At 44.8% G+C, this 10,552-nt stretch overlaps 1 protein-coding gene across 6 annotated transcripts in view; it reads left to right on the top strand.

Moving 5' to 3' along the window:
* The window catches only part of Zmym3 (zinc finger MYM-type containing 3), a 17,019-nt gene extending 9,841 nt beyond the window's left edge, over positions 1-7,178 (top strand). For 5 of the 6 annotated variants that reach the window (XM_050119608.1, XM_050119607.1, XM_050119609.1 and 2 more), the window contains exons 19-25: positions 1,255-1,358; positions 1,663-1,831; positions 2,146-2,297; positions 2,851-2,965; positions 3,956-4,210; positions 5,510-5,624; positions 5,730-7,178. In XM_050119608.1, the coding sequence (XP_049975565.1) occupies positions 1,255-1,358; positions 1,663-1,831; positions 2,146-2,297; positions 2,851-2,965; positions 3,956-4,210; positions 5,510-5,624; positions 5,730-5,922 (1,103 nt within the window). In that variant the 3' untranslated portion in view covers positions 5,923-7,178. The remainder of the gene's footprint in view (positions 1-1,254; positions 1,359-1,662; positions 1,832-2,145; positions 2,298-2,850; positions 2,966-3,955; positions 4,211-5,509; positions 5,625-5,729) is intronic. The other variant, XR_007588260.1, reaches the window with a different exon arrangement.
* The last annotated feature ends 3,374 nt before the right edge of the window (positions 7,179-10,552 follow it).

Here is a 10,552-nt window from a genome sequence, read left to right on the forward strand (position 1 = left end):
ACAGAGAAACCCTGTCTTGAAAAACCAAAAAAAAAAAAAAAAAAAAGACAGGACAGGAGTTCAATGGTGGTGGCACATGCCTTTAATCCCAGTACTCAGGAGGCAGAGGCAGGGAGATCTCTGAGTTTGAAGCCAGCCTGGTCTACAGAGAATTCCAGGACAGCCATGACTACATAGACAAACCCGGTCTTAAAAAAATCAACCAAACAACCAACCAACCAAACAAACAAACAAAAAACAAAAATAGACAGGACAGGGTACGTGGTTTTAGTTTTTGTTTTTTGAGATAGAGTCTCAACTAACTCAGCTCAGACTGTCCTTGAATTTACTCTGTAGCTAAGGATGAGCTTAAATTTCTGAACCTTCTGCCTGGATTATAGGTGTGTACCACCATTCCTAGCTTATATGGTACTGGGGATTGAACCCAGCCCTTCATGTATACTGGGTATATGTCTACTAGGCTACATCCCCTACCCTTTGTTTTTTATTTTTAGTTGTATATAAGTGTGTGTGTGTGTATGGGTATGTGTGAATGTTCATGTGTATACAAGTCCATGTTCAGGCCAGAGGAAACCTTGGGTATCATTCATTAAGCACTGCTCACCTCCTTTTTGAGATGAGGTCTCTTTCACTGCCTTGGCATTTGTCAAGTAGGCTATGCTGGCTGATCAGCAAGCCTCGGGGATCCACTTGTTCTTGCCGCTCCAGTGCTGGGATTACAAGTACATACTGCCACTCCTGGCTTCTCATGTGTGTGTGTTAGGGAATCAAACTCAGGTCCTCATGCTGGCATGGCAAGCACTTTATCAACTGAGCCATCTCCCCTGTCCCCATTGTCACCATTTTATGTGTACAGTTCGGTCATGTTAAGTATATTCACGTTGCTTTGAATTTGTGAATACTTGTGTTCAATGTGGTTGATTGTGGGAATTCAATCCAAGGTCCTGTGTATGTTAGGCAAGCTCAACTACTGAGCTACCCCCTAGCCCTATTTTTTGCTTTTTATTTTGAGAGGGTCTTTTGAGTTGCCCAGGTTGGTTTTGAATGCATTCTGTAGCCTAGAAGGTCTTTTGCCACATGCATAGCCTGTGTCTGGTGTTTGTGTACCTCTGACTGCCTTTCATATATTACATTCAATGAAGCTGACGAAGTGCTTCTTCCTGAGTTGAATGAGCAAGTAACAAGGATGGAATGAGAGGACTTTAGAGTTGAGGCCTAAAGAAATTGATTTCTTCTTTCTTTCCCTTCTATTAGATCCTTTGGACATTAACCCAAGTGTAGACTTCCTCTTTGATTGTGGCCTTGTAGGGCCTGAGGATGTATCTACTGAACAGGACCTTCCTCGAGCCATGAGGAAGGTGAGGACTGGGGTTACTGTATCCACAAAAAGAAAATGGACATCTGAAGGAGTGGGGCTGCTCTTATAGACACACAAGAAAGCTTCCTTGTTCTTCTTTCTCCAACACTAGAAGTACTGAGATCTGCTCAAACTTTGCTTTTCCCCTTGTTCACAAGATTATTAAAACTATTCTTGGGCTTTCTGCCATGGTAGCTTTCTGTGTTCTTACATCAGTGCTCCCATCCCCAATGGTGAACACTGTCCTGCATGGTGCCCTGGTGTTGTTGCCTTTGTTACCATCCTCCTATTGTCTTCCTTTCCAGGGTCAGAAGAGGCTGATGCTTTCTGAAAGCTGTTCCCGGGACTCTTTGAGCAGCCAGCCTAGTTGTACTGGTCTCAACTATTCATATGGTGTTAATGCTTGGAAGTGCTGGGTCCAGTCAAAATATGCCAATGGAGAAACCAGCAAGGGTGATGAGCTACGCTTTGGTCGTAAGTACTAGGGAGGAAAAAAGGCACAGAGAGGGAAAGAGAAAGGGGCTATATTAACCTACTAACAGCTGAAGATGTTTAGGAGTGGTAGGTAAGAGTGTGATCACTTATGGGTTCCCCATCCAGTAAAGACAGTGAACAGTTACAGATTAAAGGGAGAGCCTGTCTAGGTTCAAGGCTGAGGACTTCTTTCATAATTGATGGGTTTTTTTTTCAGGAGCTAGTTGTGACGAAAGGGTTAATGGTGGAGCTATGTAAAATTCTCCACATAGAGTTTTCTTAATCCTATTTACCTCTATTACATATCACTTCAGCCAAACCCATGCGTATCAAAGAGGATATTCTCGCCTGTTCGGCTGCTGAGCTCAACTACGGTCTAGCCCAGTTTGTGAGAGAAATTACTCGACCCAATGGTGAACGATATGAACCCGACAGTATCTACTATCTGTGTCTTGGAATCCAGCAGGTACCTCTTGCACACCATCTTGTTTTCTATCACTTTCAACATAGCATACACAATTCTACTGAACTGCTTCTAGCCCACTCCTTTTTGTCACTTGTCTCTTCCCCTGAATAGGCAGCTTGTCTAAATTTCCTGTGACAAATATATGTCAATGGCCTCCTAAAATCAGTGCTCCGTTCTAGGACTGTTGGTCAAGCACCAGTCTCCATTTCTCTCTGGATCCTCTAGATCACCCTTGAGTCTTGAGGAAGGATGTGAGGGCTGAGTTCCTTGAGTAGTTGGGTAATGTTTAGTTCTCACTTGGTGAAGTTAGCAGCTAGGACCTGCTAAGGGTATCTGAGCTTGTGAGGGCCTTCTGTCTCCAAGCTCCACCTCTTTCAGCAAAGCCTCAGTCCACCAGCAGTCATACCTGAGGGAAAGTGTGCTTGGTTATCTACTCAAGCAGTTGTCTCCCATCCTCTTTAATTACCGAGGACCATGACTGCAGCTTTCATCATCATTCTCTTTCCTGTAGATCCTAGTCTGGCTTTATGTATTTCTGTTTTTCTTTCTCTAGTATTTGCTGGAAAATAACCGAATGGTGAACATTTTCACGGACCTTTACTACTTGACTTTCGTTCAAGAACTCAACAAGTCTCTGAGTACCTGGCAGCCCACACTCCTTCCCAACAGTAAGGGACAGGAACTTAGCAAGTCCTTCTTCCTCTCTTCCCTTCTTCCAACACACCACTATAAGAGTCCTGTACTGTCTGGCCTGTCTCTAAGGGTTCAAGGGTAGGAGTATATACCTGGTTGCCTCAGGGTTTCAAGCTAATGGAGCCAGAGTCCCTGTCCTTGAACATGAGGAGGAGAGAGCCACTTGGAGTGATGCATGCCTATAATCCCAGCATCAGGGAGGCTGAGGCAAAATTGTGAGTTCTGGACCACCCTGGACTATAGAGTGAGACACTTTAAAAAAAAAAGAACATGAGTTAAGCATGGTGGTATATGCATTTAATCTCAGTGTTAGGAGAGTTCAAGGTCTTAATAGTGAGTTCTGGACCAGCCAGCCCTACATAGTGAAACCCTGGTTTTTGTTTTTTGATTTTTTGGGTTTTTTTTTTAATTTAAATGGAAACACTAACAGAGGAACATGAGGAATAGGGCAAGACTTAGTCTGATCCAGGGGTAATGATATGTGCCTATAGTTCAGGCTTCTTGGGAGACTGAGACAAGATCTCAAGTTTAAGGCTAGTCTGAGTTACAGAGGGGAACCCTTTTCTTAAAAAGGAAAAAAAAAAGACTCAGGTCTGTAGACTTATCTCTGGTACCAGAAAAAAAGACAGTCCAGGTTTGGGTGGTTAGTTAAGATAAAAACCAAGATGTGGGAATCCTAAGCATTAGGTCTACCTGCATATAACTTGGAGATGGTCAGAGAAGTGTTACATGCAGATGAATAGTATATAAAAAATGCCCAATTCCAGGATAGGCTAGGCTACACAGAGAAATCTTGTTTCAATACCACCACCTACCCCAAATTGCCCAGCTCTACTGTGTAGTTCAGATGTCAGGGTTTATATGCAGTAAGAAGCCTACAGTGAATGTATGTATGTATAGATGTATAGGAACTCAGGTGGGTTTGGGAAGCCGATCCCCTTTGTTTTTCTCTTTGTCCATCACAGATACTGTATTCTCCCGTGTGGAGGAAGAACACCTCTGGGAGTGCAAGCAGCTGGGGGTCTATTCTCCCTTTGTCCTTCTCAACACCCTCATGTTCTTCAACACTAAGTTTTTTGGACTGCAGACAGCTGAGGAACACATGCAGCTCTCTTTCACTAATGTGGTACGGCAGTCTCGCAAGTGTACCACTCCTCGGGGCACCACAAAGGTGGTGAGCATCCGCTACTATGCCCCAGTCCGACAGAGGAAAGGGCGAGGTATGAGGCTCTCCCCTCCTTTGCTTCTGCCCTTTATGTTCTTTTCCTGGCATTCCCACCATACCCGCCAGGTTGGTCCTCTGCTTTGCCCCCAGCTTCCCTCTGTGTTTGCAGAAAAGATAAAAACAGTCCTGATAGACAGTGGCTGGCTGTTTCATAATAGGAGGGCAGTTAACGCCTGTTACTCATCTTCATCATTTCTAGGCAGTTTATTTGCTTGCTGTATTTTGAAAGAATGAGAGTGGACAGATAGTAAGCTGTTACGTATGTCTGACTATCAGGGAGAGTTGAAAGTGAAAGTGAATAACAAATTTTGAATGAATCAAAAACTGCGTACTGAAGACTGGAGAGATGGCTCAGTTGATAAAACACCCATGCAAGCCACGTAATATGCGGTCCTGAGTTTGGATCCCTTAGCACCCATGTAAACCTAGGCATGGTGGCCTATGTCTATAACCTAGAGCTGGAGCAAGCAGGGGTAGAGACAGGTAGTTTCCCCAGAGCTCATTGTTCAGCTAGTCCTGCTAGTCAGTGAGCTCCAGGCTCAGTAACAGACTCTGTCTCAACATAATATAGACAGGAGAGAGGAAGGTACCCAGTGTCAACCTCTGGCCTCCACATACGCACATATGCACCTGCTCTCTCATGTCCATGCCCAACAAAAGTATGCACTCACACATACACACAAGTACAACAGTAAAATCAAGACTGTACAGAGGGAGCAAAAGAAACTATTGGTTTCCATTCTCTGTGGCCCTGGAATTCTGTCTTGTCTGCGTGTGATTCTTCAGGTCCCTTCTTTGTGCCTCTACATAAATGAATGGGCAAAGGTTGTGGCCATCATTTTTAATCTGACCTAAAAGGAAGCCTAACCTTCCAACAAACTGTTTACCAGTTGTTTTGTATGACTTGTGAGATCACTTCTTTAAGAAGTCAACTTGGGAAGGATTATATACACTTTGTCAGGAAGAGCTGGAGAAGCCCGCAGAGTAGTACATATATAGGATGTTTGGTTAGTGTGGAGACTAACAAACCTTCTGCTTTCCTTCCTTCCCTCCCTCCCTCCTTTCTTTCTCTTTTTTTGTGGTAATAGAAATAGAACCCAGAACCTTGTATGTGCTAGGCGAGCACTTTTCTACCTAGCTACACTCCTAGCCTTCCTTTATTCACCATTTTATTTCTTTATGAAGCTGTATTTTTTGATCCTGTGGCTTTATCTCTGTGCCCTTGATTATGCTCTGGGAGGTGACTCATTGGGCCTGTGTTCTAATGCGTCTGGGTCATTTCCCTCCACTATAGACACAGGTCCTGGGAAACGGAAGAGGGAAGATGAAACTATCTTAGAGCAACGTGAGAATCGCATGAATCCCCTCCGCTGCCCCGTCAAGTTCTATGAGTTCTATCTCTCAAAATGGTGAGTTAGTGAGTTCCTAGGAATGGTTTCCCGCTTGGACCTAAGAGGCCTGCTCTGTCTTGGTATACTAATGTCTATCTTCCACCCTCATCCCCACTATTGTAGTCCTGAAAGCCTCAGGACTCGAAATGATGTGTTCTACCTGCAACCTGAGCGCTCCTGCATTGCGGAGTCACCTCTCTGGTATTCTGTGATTCCCATGGACCGAAGCATGTTGGAGAGCATGCTTAATCGCATTCTGGCTGTGCGTGAGATTTATGAGGAACTTGGTCGTCCTGGGGAAGAAGACCTAGACTAAACCCTTGTGGTACCTTGTATCCATCTTTCACATCAGTGTCTGTCCTGTGGGGCAACTGGCCCAGGAATCATGTTATCCATTCTGAAGGCCCCTGGCTGCCTCTTTCTATTTTCTCATTCCCTGCCTTTCCCAGGAATCCCTGGCTTTAACATCCCATACCACTTGTAACCCTGGGGCCCCAATCTTCTGTACTCATGGGCTAGTCCCCCTGTGATGGACATGAACCAGGTAGCCCATTTTCCTTATGTTTCACAGTGAACCCTTTCTGCTGGGGCCTGACTTTGATGGAGTGATAATAGCTCTGGTGATCCTGTTGGCTTTGGGTTTCCTGACCTATGTCTATGTAGGTGAAGCCCTGTGTTCCTAGGTCTGACCTAGGGAAGAACCCAGCTGCCTTCTCTGCCCTGTGTCCTCTCTCTCTCTCTCCTCTTCCCCAGTACCATGTGAAAGGGTCTTGTCTGAGAGATAAGAAATAAATGAGGGGACCATTTCCCTAAAGCACAGAGCTCAGACACTTTTATCCCTCCTGAAATCAAGTGATTGTTAGCACCCTTCCCCCACCATGTCCCTTACCTGCCCTTTGAGCACCGCTGGTGTTGTAGTTTCTCAAGGGTTTCAAATGCTTTCTTTTCCTCGAAGGCAGAGAATGACTCAGTATGGGGAGCAGACTCCTATTGTGCATATTCCTGTCCCCTTGGTTTATGTGTTTGTCTCTCCTGCTATCTTAGGGCGGCATGAGCCATGGTGTCAACATGCTTACCGCTAACTGCCTCCCTTTAGTTTCACGAACAGAGCGCTCAAAGCAGAAATGACCTTCTGACTCGGATTGGGGCTGGGTTCCCCAATGTTGTTGTTTTCCCCCTATCATCGGAGCCAGGCCTACTGTATGGGGGCCTAGGCCATACAGGATGGGTTTGTGGTCAAAAGATAGGTGAGGAACTGTGGGTAAGGGTCCTGCTCCTACTACCTACATCTTCTCTTTTCCCCATCTTACATTTGTGGACCCAGAAAATGTAGTGTTTGGCAGAGGGAGTGCCCAGTTCTTTCCCTGTTGGCTTTGCTGCTCCCCAGCCTTCTTTTTGTGTTTTTATAACTGTCACCAGTTTAGCCGCTGTTTAAATTGTATATATTGTACTGAGGTGCCTGGCCTGTTCCTTCAGTGAGCCATGCCCACCCTTGTGTTGTAGTGAGAAACTATTGTCACAACTAACCTTCTGTCTCTGGAATTGTTTGTTTCAAATAAAGAGTTAAAATTGTCCTTTGCTTTCTCTGGGGGAGGGAGAGCTGGCTTTGAAGGAATGGGAGATAAGGAGGAAAAACACTGGCTGAGGATCCTTGAGAATTATTCTTACCTCATCCAACAACTATCAGAAATTTGGTCCTTTTGTCATACATTTTCAGAAACATTAGGAAAAAATCTATTTTTCAACAGTCATTTATTGAGCTGGGGTGGCTCATGTCTGTAATCCCAGAAGTTGGGAGGCATAGGCAGGAAGATTAGGAATTCACAGTCAGTTTTGGCTACGTGGTGAGTTCAAGGCCAACCTGGGCTTTATGAAACCCTGTCTCAAAAAGGGGAGAGGGGATGCAGATTTAGTTCAGCTGATAGAGAATTTGCTTAGCATGTGTGAAGTCCTGGGTCCAATCCTTAACAACACTAGTGGAACTGAGCCTGTGAACCCAGCATTCTTTCAAGGTCATCATTAGCCACTAGCAAGTTGAGACCTGCCTGGGCTACTCTGTCAACAACAGACTCTGTCAACAACAACAAAAACCAAGCAAAAAACCAAGATATCCATCTGTTAAAGATCCCTTAGGTTTTAGGATTTAGGTTACATCTAAACTGGTAATCTAAACTGGGTGGTGATGGCGCATGCCTTTAATCCTTAATCCAAGCCCTTGGGAGGCAGGCGGGTCTCTGTGAGTTCAAGGCCAGCCTGGTCTACGGAGTGGTCCAGGACAGCCAGGACTGCAATTATTTATTCTTATTTTTTGAGACAGGGTTTCTCTGTGTAGCTTTGGTGCCTGTCCTGGAACTAGCTCTTGTAGACCAGGCTAGCCTTGAACTCACAGAGATCCACCTGCCTCTGCCTCCTGAGTTGCTGGAATTAAAGGCCTGTGCCACCACTGCCTGGCTAAACAAAGGGTCTTACTATGCATCCCTGGCTAGCCTGAAACTCACAGAGAGTCACTTGCCTCTGCCTTCCAAGTGTTGGGATTCCAGGGATGTACCTCTGTGCCTGGTTTCAAAATAAAGTTTAGACATTAAAATTAATTCAGAATTTTGCAGGATCCAGTGAGAGTTGGTTTCTAGTCTTAATGGTTGGGAGAGATACCCTTAACTAAAGCCTGTGTGGGAAGGCTGAGAACCATTCCAAATTCCAGGTGGACCTGGATTACAGAAAAAGATCCTGTCTCATTAAAAACAAAACATGGGCTGGAGAGATGGCTCAGCAGTTAAGCCTGCTCTTCCAGAAGTCAGGAGTTCAATTCCTAGCAACCGCTCACAACCATCTGTAATGAGGTCTGGTGTCCTCTTCTGGCCTACAAGCATACATACAGACAGAACACTGTATACATAATAAATAAATCTTTCAAAACAAAACCAAGACAGTAGAATTGAAGCGATGGTTCAACATTTAAAAGCAGTCACTGGCTGATCTTCCAGAAGACCTTGATTTGAGTCCCAGCACTCCCATGGCAGCTCACAACCATCTATAACTCCAATCTCAGGATATGTGACACCCTTTTGGGGTCCGTGGGCACCAAGTGTACATGTGGTACACAGACATACATGAGGGCAAAACACTCATACACAAAGAGTACAATAATAAAAAAATTTTTAAGTCAGGCAGTGGTGGCACACACCTTTAATCCCAGCACAGGAGGCAGAGGCAAGAAGATCTCTGAGTTCGAGGTCAGCCTGGTCTACAAAGAGAGTTCCAGGACAGCCAGGACTATACAGAGAAAGAAACCTTGTCTCAAAAACAAACAAACAAACAAAAATTTAAAGAGTGAATACTGGTCTATCAGAGGACCCAAGTTCAGACCCCAGCACCCACACAGGTGGTTCAAAATGCCTGTAACTCCAGCTCCAAGGGATCATACACAACCACCTCTGGCTTCTGTGGGCACACACACACATGCACACAAATAATCTTTTCCAAGATTATTTTTATTTTAGGTGTATGAATGTTTGCTTGCATGTATATATGTGCACCACATGCATGCCTGGTTGAGAAAATCAGGTAACAATGTGGAAATGGGGCTGGCAAGTTAAGTCAGTCAGTTAGAGCACTTGCTGCAAAAATAGGAGAGAACCCACACGTACCAAAAGCTGTTTTCTGACTTCCACAAGCAGGCTGCCCCCAATCTTCCCCCACTTGCCTTCATGCATCCATGTGCACGCATGCACACACATACATACAAATAAAACAAGTAAATGTAAGAGAGAGAGGATAAGAAAAAGAATTGATAGGAAAAGCAAATGATGATGTTACCGTCTATGCTAGGCATTTAGAAATTCAGTACTAGGGAGTAGGTGGTGGCTAACAACATGCTCTGCAGGCAAAGGCACCTGCTGCCAGATCTGATGAACTGAGTGTGATCCCTGGAACCCACATGGTGGAAGGAGAGAATCAGTTCTCACAAGTTGCCCTCTGATACACACATACACATAGTGGGCACGCACATGTTTGCATACATAACATTTTTTTTTAAAAAGTCAGGGTCCTAGGCTTGGTGGCACATGCCTATAATCTCAGCTTTTGAGAGATGCAGGCAGATGGATCTCTGTGAGTTCACTGGTTTACATAGTGAGATCCAGACCAGCCAGGGCTACAGAAAGAGACTCATCTCAAGCAAGCAAACAACAACAACAAACTAAAACAAAATACCACCGACAATGTTTCTCATCAACAAAGAAGGAAACAGAGGAGAGCAAAGGAAAGCAGGAGGAGCCCCAAGTCTAAATGCCAAAGGCGCACATGATCCTTGTCTTCATAGCTAGGGCCAAGGTGAGTCTATTCCATCTGCTTTCTCTGTCTCCCATTCGCAGCAGGGCCCAAAGCCGCTGTCTTTCTCTACCTTTCCTCTGTTGGAACAGAGAAGGAAGAATCTGATGTCATTTATTTAGCCAAATTTCTACTTGGTGCCCAGCTAACTAAGAAGTTGGGTCCCTCACTTGTGAGCACTCTAGTTTGATAGAAAGGACCAGGATGCAACTAGGGGGTGGAAATGAAGGGATCTATGGTACAGCAAAGGCTCTTGCGCTTGGGTCACAGAGCAAGGGTTGGCATCTGTGTGGTCCCTGAGAATGAGTTCTGTAAATTTGCATTCTATAAGGTCTCTGCTCACCTTCATTCTAAGTCTGGGAAAGACTCACATACTGACAGAATAATAGGCTCCAATGGAATTATTTCTCATTCTCTCTCCGGAGGTGACATGGGAACTGGATTTTCTGTCTCAAAAAAGAGCCTTTAATGCCAGCACTTGAAAGGCAGAGGCAGGTGGATCTCTGAGTGAGAGCCAGCCAGGTCTACATAGTGAGTTCCAGGACAGCCAGGATTGTTTCACAGAGAAATCCTATCTTGAAAAATGGAAAAAAAAAAAAAAAAAAAGAAGAGGACAC

Source organism: Alexandromys fortis, unplaced genomic scaffold (assembly GCF_014885135.2).
Source record: "Alexandromys fortis isolate MF-2015 unplaced genomic scaffold, M_Fortis_MF-2015_v1.1 scaffold_155, whole genome shotgun sequence".
Classification (NCBI taxonomy): domain Eukaryota; kingdom Metazoa; phylum Chordata; class Mammalia; order Rodentia; family Cricetidae; genus Alexandromys; species Alexandromys fortis.